Raw genomic sequence first — 19602 nt, forward strand, 5'->3', positions numbered from 1 at the left:
CCTCTCAATAAACATCAATAAACAGATCCTTAGGTGAGGATTAAAAAAATACTTTTTAAATCAAAATGAAGCATCTCCCTGTGACCTGCACTGACAGGGGACTCACCTCTGAGAAACTGAAGTGTCACCCAATTCAGAAACTAAGGAACTGAGTCACGCCTCTTTGGGGAGGCTGAAGAAATGACCTTCGGTTACAGAGAAGGAAACTGAGGCAAAAGAGCAGCAGCAGCAGCAGTGAGCGGGTCATGGCCCCCAGCTGCTGGGGGCAAGCGGTGGGAGACAGAGGGAGAAGTTCCCATCCAAAGAGCCAGGAGAAGCTGTTACATTCCTTTGAGAGTCAGAGACTCATCTCTTTCTCTCAGTATACTCATTCCTTTGGCTTTTAGACCCAGAAATTTTCTCACACACACACACACACACACACACACACACACACAGCAGTCACAGGCAAAAAGAAGCCACGCTTGTCACAGCAGCTGAAGCTCCCTCATCAAGCAACCGCGGTCGAAGCTGGCTGCTAATTAATATTAACCCTCCAAATCGGAGCCACGCTCAGGAACCGGGGATGGAGAGACACGGGACGGGAGGGGAGTCACCAATTTTCTTTTTACTTCATCTGGAAAATTAAGAGCACCGCTGATTTGAACAAGAAATCATCAAGGAAAGCAATCACAACTCCGCACGGCCCGTGACTCGACGGACTGGGCTGTGCAGCGCAGCCCGCCGCTTTCCTGCGCTGAAATTAAAATGACTGTGGCAAGAATAGCAATGATGGCGTGGGTCTGTCCCTCCGCCTTCGTCCTAAGGAAACATGAAAGCCCCTACCGAGGGTTCTGACGGAGATCAGGCAGGAGGTCTTCCTCATCTGTCCAAAGAAAGCGGCAGAGAACCGGTCAGGACTCCACCTCAGTCCTTCAGAGGCACGTGTTCCCCCAGACCCGCCACCTCCAAGGATCACAGAGGGGCAGCGAGCGCGGAGCACCGAAGGGGGCGGTGCCTGGAGACCCCCCACTCCAAGCACTGCACTCATTTGCTGTTTCTGCATTAATTACAATAAACTGCTTCATAGCCTAGCGATCACTTAATGGAGCAGCAAATATGGCTTTTTCCCTATAATTAGTCAACGTAATCTACTATTTCCCTCCTCCTGGCCACCCCTTGCCACTCTCTACAGGCTAACATTCACACACACCCTAACCCCTTCCCAGGATCCCCTTATAACCATATTCTTGTTCCGAGTTCCCGGCAATACCTGGTGAACTCCACCCAATGGACGTAGAGGAGAGGGGACCGACTTGGAGGTGGGCAGGGAGATCTGGACACCTGAGGATGTGAACGGCGTCTGGGGGCTTTCCCAGCCCTGACAGTGGACCTGGGGGTCTGGGATCTTCCAGGCCAATGGCTGGACTGTGGGCACTTCCTGGAGCTCTGCAAACTTATTCCACTCACACAATGGGGCTCACAGGTCTGTGCGTGAAAACCTAGCATTCCGTGTCCCCACGTAAAAGGTTCTATTAAGAGCAACACTTACCCCCATCCCAACGTTCCCCCTCCCTCCCACCTGTCCTTGCCCACGGCTGGGAACTGTTCCTTTCCTTGGAGTTATTCCTCCTTCTAAGCATCTCCCAAACCTCATCAACCACCCAGCCCTGCACTTCCAGGACCACCAAGTATCAAAGGCACAAACCCACCTTCAAAGGCTTGTAGACACCATCTGAGGTTCCTGGCTAACTAAAAGCATTTCTGTATTGTTGAAAACTCAGGTTCTGTGAGAGGAAGCCCCCCAGACAGCCCGAATGCACGTGGATTAAGGATAACAACACCCTCTCCTCGTGGTCTGCTCCGCTTTACTCCTCCATCCAAGCACGTGTGAGCTGACTGCAGGCGCCCTCATCTTCGGCAAGGGCAGAAAATGATGTCTTTCTCATTGTCAAGACGCAAAACAAAAAAACAACCAAACAAACCTGGTTACGGGAAAGGAATGAGCATGTTCCAAGTGTCAACCATATACCAGGTGCCTTATTTATAGTGTCTCACTTCAAACCCACGACTCCATCAGCCCCAGCTTTTTTAGGGTGCAGAACTGAAGCTCAGAAAGGTCTGAACAGCTTCCTGAAGTCACAGAGGAAGCACCGAAATTCAAACGAGGTCCCTCCGAGCCCAACGGCTGTGCTCCTATCAAACCACACGTGTGTCGCCACACCGGCAGCACCTGTCTGAATGCAAATCAAACGGCAGTTCCACCTGCCGAGTACAGCCACACGTCCACACGTCTGTGTGCACGTATACTCCCCTGCACTTCTCAATGCGTGAGAAAAAGTTATGGAAGGGAGGAGATTCCTGTACCTGCAACAAGTCTCCAGCCACCAAGTAAGACAGGCAGTCAGCACTTGGCCAGACTTGCCGCCAGACGTCAGTCTCCCTAACGATGCTGTAACTCACACGTCCACAGCACTTCCTGTGTGCCAGACCTCCTCCTGAGCACTCTGCACGTCATTTCACGGGACCCTCACGACAAACCCACGAAGGAGACGCTGCTGTTGTCTCCCTTCAGCAGAGGACAAACCTGAGGCAGAGAACACAGATAAACCGCTCAAGGCCACACAGCTGGTAAGTGGCGGGGCAAGGATTCACGCTCAGAACCCCAGCTCCGGAGCCCACACTCCCACACGGACCCACACCACCTCAGCAGAAAGTAAGAAAAACGATGAAGTTAATGATGAAACGCAAGCAAGGAGATGGGGCAGAAACGAGACTACCTCTGGTGTTTTCCTGTATTTTCAGGCCCCAACCTGTATGACAGCAACTCAGTCCCAAGCTGGTCTCGTGCACAGTTCTCTGTCGTGAACCACCGCTCAGCCCAAGTTCTCCTGTCAAGGTGTGAGCCGAGAGCCCACAAGGCCCAAAGGGCTGGTCTCTAGGCAGCTTTTACAGCCCTGCAGAGAGAGAAATGTCTGAGGAGGCTTGAGTTCAAAGCCACAGAGCACTTCCCGACACTTGGGGGTTCATCTGGGTGCCCTGAGAAAGGGTTCATCTCCCATCAACACAATCAGTCGTCCTACTAGGATGCCCAGGGGGCTGACCGTCCTCGCTCCATCATCTCTGTACAGCCTGGGGAAGAACTCAGGCGACTGTCTTTCCCGTTCCTCCCGCCCTGATCCGCTGGGGCCGTGCTGACGAGGGGCAGCTAGGAGAGCTAATGCTGTGAACACGCATGCTTTGAGCGAACAGGATGATGGGGTGATAACGGCAGGTCCAACATGCTAACGTGGCAGCGTGCCAAACACAAGCTGCCCAGGCAGGACTTGTGCTCAAAAGCACTTTAATTGAATTCTTTCAGCAAGCGCAGCAGAAAAATTCATAATGAGTGCGCCCCCCTCCCACCCCAGTTCTATAGTTGTGTGGATCCAGTGAAAAAAGATCACTGTTAACAAGGGCATGGAGGCGTATGGCCGCTAACCGTCCTGTACGGCAGGGGAAAACAATGGTCGAATCCGGGGACTTTTATTTTCAAAGCCACGTAAGGAAGGCGCTCTGCCACACTCAGCTTTACTCCCCCCGTCAGTGCAGAAAAACAAGTTCTGAACCTGGTTCCCTAGTGAAAAACGCAACATTTGTATAATTAAAATTATACTTGTGAAATTCAAACACACTTTAATTTCCTAAGGGCCCCCTAATCAAGTCAGAAGTTCTTACCAAAACCAATTATCTGCTTTGAAAACAGAAGAGGCAACGTATACACGTAGCCGTCTGGCTGGGGGGACCCGCCGCCCAGCCTCTCCTCGGTGCACGTGTCTGCAGGCGACCCCCTTCTCCCAGGCGGGAGAGACAGCGAACCTGGCTCCTACGTGCTACATGTGTGAGTTTAGACATTGTTGTTTGTTTGTTTGCCGTTAGCTATTTAAAAAGTGACATATTTGAGAGCTCTCCCAGAGGGAGCTGAGTTGAAAAAGATTTTTTTAAAAAGATATGCATCAATAAATACACACTGTATTTCCACCACCCACTCTTCCCCAGGCCCCATCTGACTTTTTTTTTTCTCTTAAGATCTCACAGCCGTTTTTCAATAGGTGCCCATTACTGTGGGGAATGCTCACTCCAACGCCCTGATAAAGAATAAGACGGAAGCTACCAGCCTCCTTTCTCGCACCGGTGGAGCCAGGTACTCCCAAGGTCCCGTCCAGAGAGGCAGGCACGCCCAGGCTTCTCACCTCTTTACCAGGCTGTCCACCCCAAATGGTGCAGCTTTTCTGGAGTAACTGAAAATGCTTGCACAGGAACAACATGGAAATAGGGAAGCACTAAAATATTTAAGAAGCCGTTGTGGCAATGTTTCATTTATACCACCAATATGAAATGTTATCATGCTAGAGCCTTAAAAAAAAAAGAAAGCTGTGGGCCAACAGGTTTTCTCTTCCCACCTGCCTGGAATCCATTTCAGGGGTGAGGATATTGACTTCTCACGCCCTTGGCTTTGGTGCTCCCATAGTGCCCAGCTCCGTGGCCTCAGTTTCCCACGCCACCCACCCGGGCTCCGGCCAATACCCGGGAGAATGAAATGCCTCCCCATTTAAAATGCTACTTTTCGGGAAGCCGGAATAGGCGGAGGATATTGTGGCAAACTGAGCAGGGCCCGGTGCGACACTGTCCTCGGAGGACTCGGGCACGAAGCTGAGCTTGCGCACACACACAGGCGCCCACGCTCGCACGCCGAAGGAAACAAACTCAGCTGTGAGCGAGGTACGGGAACTCCTGCTTCGAGGGCTCCTGGCCCGCTCCCCCAGAGCGGTCACCTCGTTAACGTCACTCATCTTCACGCTGAGCTACCCTGGGTCTGTCTGCCGTCCACTGCTGCAGGCGGCAGGGAGACGGCTTCCTCTGTACAAACTCCTGTGCACTGGGAAATGATCAAAAGCTCTGATTTGGAGGAAAGGGAAAAAAAAAACTTTGATAGGGCCTCTCTGCTCCCTCGTTCCCCTCTTCCAGTTTCTTTTTGGTGCTTTATTCAAAATCCACTACACGCTCAAACCATGCTCTGAAAGTCATTTACAACATGCCCGTGTTGAAAGCGAGTGATTGCAGTAGCCCGTCTATTTGCAATTGCCCAAAGAGAATAATTCATTTCTGTGGAGGATACAGCTGAAGCCCTGAATACATTCCAACACTGTTTTCTGCCCTTCAAAACAATAAAAATGTAAAAGCCCAGACGAAAGAAAGCCCGAGGTGGCAGGAACGAGACTCTCTTGACCCCTGAGGAATTTATTCTCCTGGATCTTCTAAAGCACTCTCTCCCCAGAATGCATCATCAAGACCATTTTATTAGATTTTTCTAAACCCCTGAAATTGTCACATAATTGAAACAGAAACAGCAATTTAGAGCTCTGAATGGATTTCTTAAAAACATGCTCACTGGCCCACTCTCACCCCAACCTAAATTTAAGGCCCTTACACACAAAACCCTATCTGTCTTTTAAATCCTCCCCTACCCCTGAAAGTTACACATTCCCCTAATGCCTTAGACTTCAGGACATTCGAGAGAAACTCATCCCAGACAACAGGCTAAAAAAAGAATCCATTAGCATTAACTTGCCTGTCACAGCCAGTGACAAATAAATGAATGTGATGCTTTCAGATCAGTCATTGGAGGAACTACCCCCAGGCAGATAAAGACCGAGGCTGGGAGACAGAAGGCTCTCGGGGGGACCTCTCACACAGCGGTGGCTCAGCCGTCCCCTAGCTGCGCCCCAGGACTTTGCTCTCAGAGGCAGCGAAAATGCAGCATCAGATATAGAAAGGGAAACGAATTCCCAATGCCCACTGAGCATCCCCGAGATAAAGGATGCATGCCATCTGCCCCTCGAGAGCCCGGACCCCAGGAGCAGGCCGAGCCCCGGACACGTGCTGCTCTATCCGTCCGTCAGCCCTGAAGGGCGGCGGTGGCTCCCACCCACCCACGAGCTACTCGGGAAGGGCCTCCAAAGACCTGGGCAGGGCCATCTGGACCCACTGTGTGCAGACACCACCCCAGGACCTTCATCTAATCCCCTTAACAATTCTGTGATGTGTGTTCTGTTTAAAAAACAAACAAACAAACAAAACAATTTACAGATGAAGAAATGAAGGCACAAAACCATTACGTGATTTGTCCAAAATTCCGTAGCTAATAAGGGGCATTTAACCATGTTAAGCAAGCTTTCATAAAAGAGGCAACAGACACTGACCTGAAGCTGCCTGGCCAGGTGATAACACATTTTACTCCTCAGCCTGAGCATTTTACAGCAACCAGGCAGGCTGCGAGCACCTAAAATCTACCCAGTCGTGCTGGGTGGAGCGGGGCGTAGCGGTTAGTGGAGCCAGGACACGGGATTCAGACAGAGGTTGGTCCCAACACCAACCCTGGCCCTGACTAGTTCTGTGGCCCCAGGAAAGCTGCTTACCCTCTTTAGGCCTCAGTTTACCCATCTGTCAGATGGAGATAATACCAGCAAAGGACCATCGTAAGAATGAAGTTGGAGATTAAGTGTATAGAGGCTTGGTATGGTGCCTCAAACACAGTGACTCACAATAAGCAACAGCCATTATTTTGAGCTAGAATTTTCCTTTTTCATTATTCAAGGTCTCAAAACTAAAATAAAGTACTATGGCATCCAGGAACCCAGTCTGGACCAGACAGGGAGTCTGATGCTATCCACCCCCTGAAAGAGAGGGAGAGCGAAGACACCTTGTTGGATTTGGAATACCTATTCCAGTTGGACCAACCACGCCAGCCTGTCGCTACAATGTACCAGGGGGTGCTCAGGCCTAAGACCACACACGCTCACACCTCTCACACCACACAGAAGGCAGAGATCATGATTCCAAAACCTCCTGCTCCTCACGGGCAGCCAGCCACCCAACCCAAGGTCACCTAGGCAGACACCACCTATGAAGTCACAGGCCAGGCTCCTCTGAGCCATAGAGCACAGGCAATGGTGTCATGTCAACAATCTGCGATTTCCATACCAAGAAACGACATCTCATATCATACTGCAAGGTCAGGATCATGGCTTAGACAAGGACAGAGCACCAAACTTCAGCATTGTGTTTCTATCACGGCCCCTTGTTAAGGAGGTGGACAGCAAGATGGAAACCAGAGAATGACAGAACTTTTTGTAGTGGCCACACGCCCAAAGAGCAGGGTGCTGTCTGCCCAGAGCATCATTCCCACAGGAGGGTGCACAGCCCGAGAGAATGCAGTGTGACTGTCACCGAAGGCACAAGTCCAGGAGGAGCAGCTCTCCGTGAAATTGCATCAGCTACAGTCCTGTCTGTGACCCCAGCTTCTACATTGGTCCCAAAGAGCTCGTAACATCATACGGAGTACCCTGTGACCCCCCACACACACTACAGGTTCTCCAGCACCTGCCAAGTAAAGCACAAGTTCAACTGCTTTGCCCGGCATTCAAGGCCTTCCATGACCCAGCCCCAACTACTCTCCAGGCCTCACCCCAGAGCATTCTGCAGCACATACCCAGCACGACAGCTGCCCGCCCTGACCTCTCCTAGCCCCTGGTAGGAAAAACTGCATTCCTGCCATTCTTCCTTCCTACCTGCCCTTCAGGATCTGGGGCAAAGAGTACCTCTTCCCAGAATCGTTCTTCACTCTCCCTCTAAATGTTGCTGCAGCCTCTCTTACCATGTTCAGTGCGGCCTCTCCTGTGACACGGGCAGCACCCCTCCTCCCAGCAGGGAGGCCAGACCCCTGGAGACGAGAACGGTGCCTCCTGTGTCTCTCTGCATTCATTCTGTCTAGATGGAGACCCAGGATGTGCAAAAGAGTGATATTAAAAGATAAGGGTTTAATTAGTAAAATATGCCTGTACCCTTAAGACTTTATTGTCCAGTGGAGGCATAAGGCATGAATCTAAAGCACCGTGAAGCTCGGAACAAAGCGCCTAGCACAGTCCCCAGTGCTGAGCAGAAATGCGGTAAATAGTTACCGAATGCTGACGGGGCGACCGACTGGAGGAAGACAGTCGCCCTGCTTAGGGCTTCACACCACCAGCACCGGTGTCAGGTGCATGTCCGCCTACTCACTGCGCATCTGCCCCACGGGAGTGAAAGCCCCAGGAGGGCAGGGACTGTGTCTCATGCGCCACACCGTCCCCAGAACTGCACACAGGCGTCCAGTAATGTTTCGTGAATAAATGAACAAGGGAGCGCCTGGCACAATGCCGAATGGGTGTTTTCTGCTAATTTATGATTGTTGTAAGGGTCAGAAGCAAAGAAAAGGTAAAATGCTGTGGAAACCCAGAGAAAGAAGTATGACGTCCACGAGGGAGCAAAGACAGCTTTGCAGAAAAGGTAACGGCTGAGGAGGGCTTTGGAAGAGGGGCCTGTTTCATACGGGAGACAGAAGGAAGGGCAGAGCAGGTGGGGGATCCACAGAAGCACAGCTATTCGGAGAAGGGAGACACTCAGGTTCAAGGCAGCAAAAGGCAGATGAATCGGGAAATAAGCTGGAAGATCCCCACCCCACCCACCCTGCCCTGCCCCACCCCCACCCCAAGGACGTTTCCTATCCGGCTAGGTTTGGACTTGGTCCACTGGGCACCATGAAGCCATGGAGGGTGTCACGAATCCCCCCAAACGGGCAGACCCAGAGTCAACAATGAGAAGCAATTAAACGAGCTCTTAGGCAGTGAATCCGCCAGATCAAACAGGAGGATGGAGATGATGAGCTACGTCTCCCTGGCCGAAGAACGTTCGGGTTTAAAAATACAAAATAGGACAGGAAGGAGGGGTGCTGCCTCCAGGGGCACCCAAGACGGTCCGCTGGTTCCTCAGAGAGTGCCTTCTTCCTCCCCCCTCCCTGGGGGACAGAGAAGTTTCACTTGTCTGCCAAAATCCTCCAACATAGAACACTGAGCAGGAGACTGACCTTAACACTGAAACAAAAGCATGTGAGGAAAAGCAGAATCCAGCGTAAGGGCGTTTGTAGGACGAGGTGCCCCTCCTCCTGAGCTGACACCTGCTGCTGACAGGGACGCAGGAAGGAGCTGTACTCTGCAACCAGGAAGAGGCTGAGCCACCAACCCACCAGGGTCCTGGCCCTGCGGACAAGGGCCACAGGCACACCGCCCCCTCCCTGGGCTGGGAACCAGAAACCCACCGAGGGCTGTTAACTGCGGCTGCCGAGATGACAGCTGCGGATCATCCAAGATGGCAAGATGCTAGAACGACCCGACCCGCAGCAGCAGGGGGAGGCCAGATGCCGAAAACTCACCCCTCGCCCTTGAGAAGCTGCCAAGAAACCGCTCCCCCGGAACAGGAGGTGCGCGTGTCAGACGCCCGAGCGGCGCTGCACCCATCTGGAGGCCTGCGCGACAGAGCCTTCCCCGGCACAGAAAAACCTGGCTTCTAGCTCAGCCGCACCACAACTCGGCCGTGTGACCGGGGGCAGGGAACAAACTTCCCTGGGCGCCAGCGGCCTCCACGGAGAGGAGAAAAGGCAGGCGGGATTCCACGGAGGCACCCACCAGGCAGTTACCGCCTGCCAACCAGCAACAGCCCCCTGCTGTCAGGGGGCTTCCTTTCCGATTCAGGTCTTTCTTAGGTCAGTTTTACCATGGTGTTTTTTTTTTTATTCGACAAAAATAATTCGCTAACAGTAACATGAGCAGACATTTTTGCCAGGTGCCAGGGAAAGACTTCTTGCATTCATTCACCTTGGAAACAGCTGCAGGTTGAACACGGCATTAACCCTGTTTAAAGAGGAGGAAAGTGAGGCTAGGAGGGGCTTAGGTAACTCGCCCAGCGTCACCAGCTGTGACCAAAGGCAACTGGAGACAGGATCCCTTCAATCAACAAGTAAGGTTCTGGGCTCTAAAACTTAGGGAGCAAAATGGCAAGAGGGAAGTGGGGGGTGCCTTCTCATACACAGGGGGAATGAAGGCAGATGCTGAGTTAGGCCCAGACTCACTCTCCCCGTAAGATGCCAGGCAGTGTCTTGGGTTCTCCACACAAGAACAAGAACCCACAAGCCCGAGCAAGGCCCTTGCAGGCGGACAACGCGGCTGCCCGAAGGGACCGACGGCTATGTGACAAGGTTGATCCCAGTCACCTCCGTCTCTCCGACGGCTTCAAATTAAGTCATCTCGTTAGAGTAGCATGAGTTTTAATTTTTAAAAAGACAGAAGGGGAAACTCTTACATATTTCACAAAATGAAATAATCATCCGAAGAAATAGAAAGATACAGAACACACTGATCTCCCTCTGATCAAAATGTGCTTCACTAATGAACGGCCACTAGTCCCTGAAGAGTGGCCCCTCAACTGGATAATGAAGCCCCATCCCGCATCACTTGAGATGTGAGCATTTACATTGCAAAGGGGGACACGCGAACTGTGGGACTCAAAATCCCGCCTTCGGTCGCCCATTAAAATTCTGATCAAAACAGGTTTTTATTTATGGGATACATTGAAGAACATTACGACAGTACTAATACGAAATCTGTTCCTCACTGCCAGGGATTTTCTGTCGTATTAAGTTACAGTTTCTTTCCACTGGTCCTGTTTTAACACCTCCACGGAATATTTCTCTGGCGAGTGTTAGCAAGGAAAGGCAGCCAGGAAGCGCTGAAATGAATTTTAGCTGCAACACATGCCCACATACCACTTACAAGCTCCTCACCCAGTCACCAAGGAGGGGCAGGGTTCGGCTGGCCCCTGAGACCCTACACACAGACACCGGAGTTTTACTGAAGGGAGATAAACAAGAAATACACAAGGCTTGACTTAAAGTTCTCTGTGCCCAACGGCTGGGTTTGGCCTCCGACAAGCACTTCACTCTGACATCTCTGTGGCTGGGCTCGAATTCTATCAGAAAATCACCCTGGGCGAGGAAGGCGAGTTCTCCCCTCCCCTATTCCCCGTCCCCACACACCGCTGCCAGTGCCCCAGTTGCTTCCCTGGGGTGGAGCCACTCCAGAACCTACTGAAAAGATGCCCCGAAGGGTCTGCTGGAGAGATAGCTACCAGCCAGCGTCGTACAATGGGATGATGTCACAGGGGTTGGGCTAATCACCCAACCGTGGAACTTCCCTGTCCTGAGATGCGGGCTGTGGTTGTGCTCCTAGAAGCCTGCTGACCACTCGGTGTCACCTGCTCTTCCATTAAAGAGAAGCCGCACAACACTATGCCCACAGGGGAGCACACTGGGAGTGGGCCCAGCTCTGGAGCCAGGTTGCCTGGGTGGGTCCCCTGTACCACTTCTCAACCCATCTGCACCTTGGCTTCCTCAATGGAGATAATGCTCTACTACCTACCTCACAGGACAGAGGTGAAGATTAAATGAGTTAACACACATAACGTCCCTACCACAGTGCCTGGCACTTCAATTCCACTCACGTCACGTTATTGCCAGCTCTCTGACCGGATGTGGGGGCCTAACTAAAGCAGCAGCAAACACAGCAGGTGACACATGGGCATCACGCTGCACCAGGTCTTTTAGTACTCTACCTTTATTAATTCACTCAGTCCACACAAAAACTCGATGAGATGGGGAAACTGGGTTTCAGGGAAGATCCATGATTTACTCAAACGCACAGAGCTAATGAGTGGCACGGGCAGGAGCCAGAGTCAGGCTGCCGAGCTGGAAAACACCAATCACCATGAAAATGATGATTAAACCAACAACGGTGGTGGTGGTGGTGAGGAGGTGCAAGGCCCTCACCCTGTGCCAGGCTGTTCTACTCTTCACAACAACCTTCTGAGGGACTACGGCCACCCTTCCATTTTACAGATGAGTAAACTGAGACTGAGAGAAGGCAGGGTGCTCAATGCCACCGACTGGGGATTCAGATGGAGATAATGGACACGCAAGTCCTTCGTAAGGCGTGCCGTAACCAGCAAGGCACTGCTATAGACGCCCTGGAGTCCCTCGGAGAGATGACCTCCCTCAATGGTTTACTGTGAGTTCGCATCTAGGTGTGACAGTTGGCCTAAAACATCCCAGGCTTGGGGTGTTGGGGAGTGGAGTGGGGGGTATGTGTGTGTCCACTTTGGCAAGCTTAAGAAATATTCTGTCTCGTTTTCAAGTTGAATGCATCACTGGAAAACCAAATGCCACAGTATACAAAAATGAAATAGTGCCTTCTGGGTTAAAAAGAGGGGAGAGTGGGGGGAGTAGGAGGAGAAACAGGTCAAACCGCGGGCCTGACCAAGTCAGGGGTTTTTCCAGCTTCCCTCCAGGATAATCTGACCCCAGGTCTGGGGGATTGAATGACTAACCTGGAAATGGGAAGATTCACACTCACGGAAGAAACAGCAATTCTTCCTACCCTGGGAATGTTGCTTATTCTGGAAGCTTTTCTTAAATGTCAAGGATCACACAGAGTTTGGAAAGCAACCTTTAGACAGTTAAGACGGTCCCAAAGTTTGTGCTCAGTACAGAAATAATCTAACCTCTTTGGCTCATTAAGTCTTATTATTTGCTTAACATTAGGGAAAAAAATGCCTTAAGAAAGTATTTCACTATATTTACTTAAGGGATTTGTGTTTCCTTAGAAAGAAAGAAAAAAAGGGGGAAAGAATGGCGTGGAGGAAAGAAGCAGAGAAAAGGAAGGAAGGAAGAGAGGGGGGAGGGAACCGCAAGGCAGGATCAGACCTGTAATTCTCAAAATGCCATCCGCAATCCCAACTTTTCCTTCACAACGAGCCGAACTATTCCCCCCTCGTCACAGGGACCGGGTTCCACTCCTGGGAGACGGCGCTTAAAGAAACAAACTGAACTGGCTCGAGCCACAGCCCACTCCCTTTATGACTTACAATCAGAAGCTTCACCCTTTCCCCTTTCCTTAAAAGAATGCCAAGGCCACAAGGTGCAGGTAATGCCTTTCCTCCAGAAAAAGGTCTAATGAAAAAGTGCAAACCTGACACGTAAGCCCTCAGCCCTCCCGCTCTCACCTCGGGCTCAGGCAGCTGCATTCCCATGGCCACCGCTGGCAAGCTCAGCGAAACCACGTCAGTGACACACTTCTGAAAAAGTGAAGGCCTATCTCAAGCCTTCCAGCAAGTCCTGTAGTACCACTCGGACAAGCTTACAACCTTTCCAGAGCCTCTCCACCCGGCACCAGCCCTTGCACAGAGTGGCAGCGCCGTGAGGTTCCAGCGTGCCCTGGTTTACCCAGCCACCCTGGGACCGGGACATCCACAGGCTCCTTGGTCAGAGTTAGGGCTTTATGGACCAAGCCGTTTTTCCAAGAAAGCGCAAGCTGTTTACTAAATTCTACTGCTCTCCACGAACTCCAAGTTTAAAGGTCTTCAAAAGAGTACCCTCCAAAAAAGAGTCACAAGGAAATGTCCAACTTTTCCTGATAGGATCTCGGCACTGCTTAAAAAATAAATAGAACACTTGCATAAATATTGCAACACAGAGCTACATCCTCCCACTAAGGATCAGGCCTGTCCCTGCACTAGCTGTACGCTCGGAACTCACCTCCCGGTGGCTCGATTACAGACACAGGTTACCTCAGAGCTCCTGGCCTGGCCTCTCGCAGCCACACGCTGTCACCCTGGAGAAGCCGTGGGCACCGGGTTTCAATGCCGCGTGGCCAGTGCTCTGTTTGAAACTCGAAATCCTTGGCAACCGACTCTGAGTGCTACAATCCTACTGCTGATTCTCCTACTTACCTTGGGTTGCGCTCGACGAGGAAATGCAACTTTGGGGTCAATCTGGGGAAAAAATGGAGAAGTGAGAGTCAACTGCAATGCTTTGAGGAGAGGAAAACAATGTATGATTAATCACCTAATTATTAATCACTCATTTCTCAGGCTTAGAATCCAGCTTTTAGTAGCTTCCAGGGCAACCCAAAAAGTTTTGTAGACTTGGATCCAAACACTACTGGTTTCTCCCAAAATGTAATGCACAGAACCCGTCTTTCTGAAATACCACGTATTTCACTGTGTGATGCTGTTAATAAACCAGATCTCATGTGTTCTTATTTAGGCCAGGGCCTCTCTGCCACAGACAGTGAGCGGTAAACGGTGGCCGCATCTACCTGACCTGCAATGCGTGGCTAGGAGAAAAGACTGGAGCATCATCGCTGAAAAACATCTTAACCTGAAAATTCAATGTGAAAATCTTCCTGAAGCAGATGGTATTTCTTTTCCCCAGTGAGGAAAGGATAGTATTTCTCTTCCCCAGTGAGAACTAAACAACACAGGAGGGCAAGGGGATTCCAAAAATGTTTTAAATCAACAACATCTAAAAGACTCCCCCACAAACCTCCAACACAACGCTTTACTTCAATTCATGCGTTTGCACAAGTTACCTAAGGTTAATCAGAGGGAAAGTTTATTTTGTAGTTATAGCTCAAAAGAAAACAGGTGTCAAAAAAAAAAAAAACTATGGAGCCCAACTCGATTCTTAAGATAATAATAATAGTAATAAATTGAAATAAAAAGAAATGTGAGCTAAATCCACTTTGATTTTAAAAATCACAAGGGGGCAAAAAAAAAATCTCTGAACAACCTAAACCCAACTCAGAAAAGTCATCAAGAGGAAAGGATTTTTAAAAAATGACTGAAGAAAGCCAGAATAGAGTGTAATAATCAGGGTATTCCCCTACCCTAACCCCAATCCCAGTGGGAAAACATCTTCTACCCTAGATTAGACCACTGACAAAACACATGAGCCTCCATCAGGGACTGGCTTTAACATTCAAAACAATTCCCATGGAAGCATCTGAATTTAACAGGCTAAGGGAGAAGTTGTTGAAGAGAAAATACGGGGAGGGAAGGGATAATAAAACATTCCCATTGTTGGTTTTCATTAGATTTCTAAATGTCATGAGTCTGTGGGTAAAATTTAACATAGAGAGTGGCATGAATATTGCTACAAGTTATTTATAGGCTTTGGCTCTTGTATTAAAATTTTCCCCTTTTAAAATGTGAATCTGAACCTTGATTTCGGTGCTGCTGTGGGGTTAAAAAAAATGCTCTGGGAAAAAGCACAGAGGGAAAAAAGGCACATGGTCATTCCCGTTCGCAGACTTCACATCCCGCAGGACCCCAGCAGGTAAGACATACAACGGCCTACTGCTTTTATTAGGGTAGAGATCTCACGTAAGTCTGCAACGTGTTTGTTTTCTACCTGTAAACGTCACCTGAGAAATGAGAGATTGTTTTCCCAAAACTAAAAGAGACAGAAATCTCTGATCTAGAAAACTATCCTTTCATCCAGATTAACATTCCCGCATCTACAGGTGTATTCAGCACTGACTAGAGCTGTCTACAAGAGAAATACAACAGGTGTGGATTTCCATTCTGTTGACCAAACGTAAGACAGATACGTCTCCTCATAAATGCTCCCAAATTTATTTTATTTTATTTTTTTAGCTGACAGGCACACAATTGCGAGAATAAGTCATCTTGTTTGGCGGGTGAAAGGTGAGGAGGGACCAGACATGTTGGGGAAGAGGCCAGAAGCTGAGGGAGTGGAGCATGGGGAGAATGGAGCACAATAAATATATGTATATACATCTAAAATCACAGAACGAAAAGCCAATTCCGAATCCCTGTCTCGTGTGTTGTGACAACAGCATGTTGTACCACAGGGAGAGTTCATCAGCGTGCTGCTGAGGCGTCCACGGGAGAAGACAGGTCAAGGGAAGTATGGCAAATCCCAACCTTTTGCACGTCCCTGTCGACTATTTTTTTTAAAAAACGAACAAAAAAGAAAACTACCAAAAATTAAAACATTAGTTAGTTAGGTACAGCTCTACTTACTGTAGCTACAAATCCTCTAGGAAAAGACTAGGGTACTATTTTGGATGTGAAGGGCCATTACCTAAACAAAGCTTTTAAGGTAAACAAGATCCTCTGTTTCCATGTCAATAAACCAACCGCTTCTGCCTCCTGCACTGAACGGTTGAAACAAAGTCAAAAGCTATGTTATACTAAATCATAGTGACGAAAACACGTCTACAAACAGTTAGGGAGGGAGTACCGCAGGCTTTGCACCTGATACTGAGGGACAGGACCCACTGGCCGCTGTAGAAACCAAATACTCTTTTCTCCCACTCAGAGTGGGCGGAGGGGGTACCTAATACATTCTTGAATTTGCTTAGAAATATTTGTCCTCTAATTTTCCTAGCTTTTTGCAATAACTAGCCAAAAAGTCAAGGAGTAAAAAAAAAAAAAAAAAGATCTGAATATGCATGATCAATCTACAAATGATCATCCCTGAAATTAGATGACCTCAAAGTGCAAAAAGGCTAGGCCGGAGACTATGGCAAATCCAGCAATTAATAAAGCAGCTCAGAGAGTGTGGGTTTTCTTGGGGAGTAGGGAGGCCATGCACCTCACCTCTGATCAGAGAAAGAGAATAAATTTGCACAGTCAAGGCAGGTACACCAAAAGTGGCCAGGGTTTTGGTTTGTTGTTGTTGTTATTGTTTTCCCTTCTCTTCTATTCAATGTTAAAGCCAAAGGGACTTAGAAGATCACCTCAGTTCCACTCCTTTATTTTAGAGAAGAGGGAAGTGAGGCCTGAGATGGAAACAACTTTCTCAAGTTCAAAAGGGACTGCTGGGACTAGAACCCGATGGCTTGCCTTGTCCCACTACCCCACCAGAGAAGTGAAGTCTCAAGCAGCCCAGCACTGCATCCCAATGTCACCTCAGGGCCCCTGCTTTGGCAGATGTATAAAAACTGTGGGGAAATTCTAGAAGACATAAAGGGAAGGGAGGCAAGCACAGAGCCAACACAGGGGTCTAAAGAAAACACATCACATCCAGCCCCTCCCATTAAGTGTATTATCATGCACTGATACTGCTTCTTCCCTTCCTCTCCAGACCTCCACCCAGAGACCTTCCCCCACCCTCCAATACCAGGCTTTAAAACCTTATAACGCTATAGAAGTACCCACACTCAGAATAAAGGATCTGAGAAAGAAAAGGAAAAAAAACAAATCATTTTGAAAGCCAGGGCCTTATCAGCCTTAGATTTCAGGCCATCTGGAGCCACCCACTGGATGCCCAGCTTGGCCCCGGGAGCGCCTCCTTCCCTTCTCAAACCCCGTTTCAAATCCAAAGTGCCCCAAGAGGAACCTGTTGCCTGGACCTGGGATGAGCGCCCCCCTCCTCCTGCCCCTCCCCCAGGGCCGGGAAGCAGGCTGTGCCTCTGAAAGCCAGTTCCCACAGCCCCAGTTGGTAACATGTGATGTACTCTGCTGACAAAGAAAAGTTGCCTTTGCTCAGTAGTGCAGCTTCTTTGAACGGTCCCTTAGCCTTGAAAATACACCGCCCCCCCCCCAGGCCGACCCCTCCCCCAAGCCTAGTTCGGCAGCAACTGGAATTGCTGTGGAACAAGCTCTAAAAAGAAAATCCCAAACACGGCGATGGTAGCAAACTTTAGTGCCAACTCCCGAGCTCTGCTTCAAAGTACCCGGCTCTCAGCACAGAAGCAAAAGAAGGCACTGTCCCTTTAAATGGGGCTGTCAATGCCCAGGATCGGTCCTGAAAAGGGGCGAACAACAACAACGAGGACGACGACGACGAGAAGCAACCTACCGTCTTGGAATCTAACTCATGGTGGGGCTGACCTAGTACTTTATCTACACTTGCTGGGTCTGCGAACGTGACGAAGCCGAAGCCTCTGAAATGAGACAAAGAGGGAGAAAAACAAACAAGAAAATGTGACACCACTGAAAGCAACAGGGAGTGAGCCCTACAGCAGAATGGAGAGCAAAAGTTGCCCCCTCCGCGCCCCCCACCCCCGTCCTCCAAAACCCCTCCGGTCTACAGCCCTCCACCTCGCAGGAAAATACACCAAGGTTAATGGGGGAAGTGGAACGGGGGCAGGGCTGGTGGAGGTAACTTGGAAAAAGCTGGTGTCTCTACTCTTTCGCCACCTCAGTTTCCTCTCCTCCTCTTCCCCTTCCCTTTCTTAACGCTTTGTTTTATCCCGATGAAAACCCGGCACTTAGAAGAGATTCATCCAGCCTTCTAAGAGGGGCTTCAGAGTTTGGGGAGCTGGGAGTGGGAAGAAGCGTGCATTTTTAAAAACTGTGTGGAAAGTGAATAAAGCCGAATGTCATTTTCAACAGGAGAAAGAGAAGCGACGGGAAAATGACTTAAGGCAGAGAGATGGGTATCTCTATCCAGACAGAGTTCAAGCCCCAATTTATAATAACCTTTGAGGTTATGGGGGTGGGGGTGGAATAGAGCGGCGTTCGAAACCAGCCACATGCCTGAGCCCCATTCTAAATCCGCTTAGCTACTTCCGAAGACACCTCCAAAAATAACACTTAAACTTTGTTCTAAAATAAAGGCAAAATCCAGAAAGGAATGGTTTACCTGGAGCGTTTCGTAGTGGGATCTCTCATGACCATACATTCTCTAATTTCTCCAAATTTGCTAAAATAGTCTCTAAGGCTATCTGTAGAGAGAAAGAGAGAGAGATGGGGGGGCGGAGAAGGTGTGGGGGGAAAAAGCAATGCAAATTTTGATCAAGGACAAAAACCAAAAGTAGTTTTCTGTTGTTATTCTGTTTTGTTTTTTGCATTTTTTGCACACGCGGGAGAAATTCGGCAACAGAGGTCGCGTAGAGGGCTCGGAAAGGATTTGCTATTTAAAAAAATAACCTTGCACAGGAGAAGTGGGGAGCCAATGGCGAGGGGGGGCTCCTACACTGGGATAACAAAGAGCAATAAAGAAGCCAAGAAGGGGGGGACCCAGGCGTCCCCCCCTCCCTCCCTTACCTGGTGAGGTCTGCCAGCTCAGTCCACCGATAAACATTTTACTAGAGGGAGAAAACATAACAGAAGTGAGCACCGATGTCAGATCGGCCATTTTGACGTGTAACTTACAAAAGCTAAAAGGAAAGCGGGGGGGAGCGAGCAAGCGAGAGCCGGGAGGTGGGGTGGGGGAGAAGGTGACGGCGAAATGCAATCCAAAGGTGTGTAACTTCCACGGGGGGGGCGCGCGGGAGGGGCGGGGGGGCGCGGGAGATGCCGAGCTCCGCGCACCGCCGTCCCCGCCGCTGCAAGGAGAGCGAGCCCGAGGCGGCGCGGTGGGCAGCGGCTGGAAACTTACCCGGGGTCGTGCTGGGAGTCGTTGGCGCTGCCCGAGGTGCCTTGGCTCCCATTTGCCTCCATATCTGAGCCCCCCCGCCCCCCCACCCCCAAAAATCCGAGCCCCACAGCGATCGGAGCGGAGCGGCGGCCGACTCCGAGCCCCGAGATCTCCCGCTCCCTCCTCCCCCTCCTCCTCCTCCCCCCCGCCCGGGCTCCTCCGAATCTCTCTGCGAGCGGCGGAGCCGGGGCAGCGGCGAGAGCCGTCACACGTGGGCTCGGCTTAGCTCAGCCCTGCTGCTCGCACACCCCCCCCGTCCCCGCCCCCCCGGCCCATCCCCACCTCTCCCCCTCCTCCTCCCCACCCCCATCTCCTCCTCCTCCTCCCCCCTCCTCCCCGGCGCACGTGGGGCGGAGTTCTATAACGTCGTGTAACCAATGCCGGTGACGTCACGCACCCTGGTGCGGCCCCCGCCTGTCCGCGCGCGCACAAGCGGCCCCCCGCGGCCGGACCCACGGGGCAGTGCGCGAACCCTGCCGCCCGAGGGG

General features: G+C 50.5%; 1 protein-coding gene across 8 annotated transcripts in view; it reads right to left on the minus strand.

Moving 5' to 3' along the window:
- Positions 1–19203, minus strand: part of MSI2 (musashi RNA binding protein 2) — a 373357-nt gene extending 354154 nt beyond the window's left edge. For all 8 annotated transcript variants that reach the window (XR_006785340.1, XR_006785339.1, XM_045835868.1 and 5 more), the window contains exons 1-5: positions 19076–19203; positions 18742–18782; positions 18338–18419; positions 17552–17636; positions 13672–13713 (exon numbers count right to left, since the gene is read on the minus strand). Coding sequence is in view for 6 of the 8 variants with exons in the window: in XM_045835868.1 (XP_045691824.1) it covers positions 13672–13713; positions 17552–17636; positions 18338–18419; positions 18742–18782; positions 19076–19137 (312 nt within the window). In the remaining 2 variants the exon portion in view is untranslated. The remainder of the gene's footprint in view (positions 1–13671; positions 13714–17551; positions 17637–18337; positions 18420–18741; positions 18783–19075) is intronic.
- Positions 19204–19602: the final 399 nt, after the last annotated feature.

Source organism: Phyllostomus hastatus, unplaced genomic scaffold (genome assembly GCF_019186645.2).
Source record: "Phyllostomus hastatus isolate PE091 unplaced genomic scaffold, TTU_PhHast_1.1 phas_contig_210, whole genome shotgun sequence".
Taxonomy (NCBI): domain Eukaryota; kingdom Metazoa; phylum Chordata; class Mammalia; order Chiroptera; family Phyllostomidae; genus Phyllostomus; species Phyllostomus hastatus.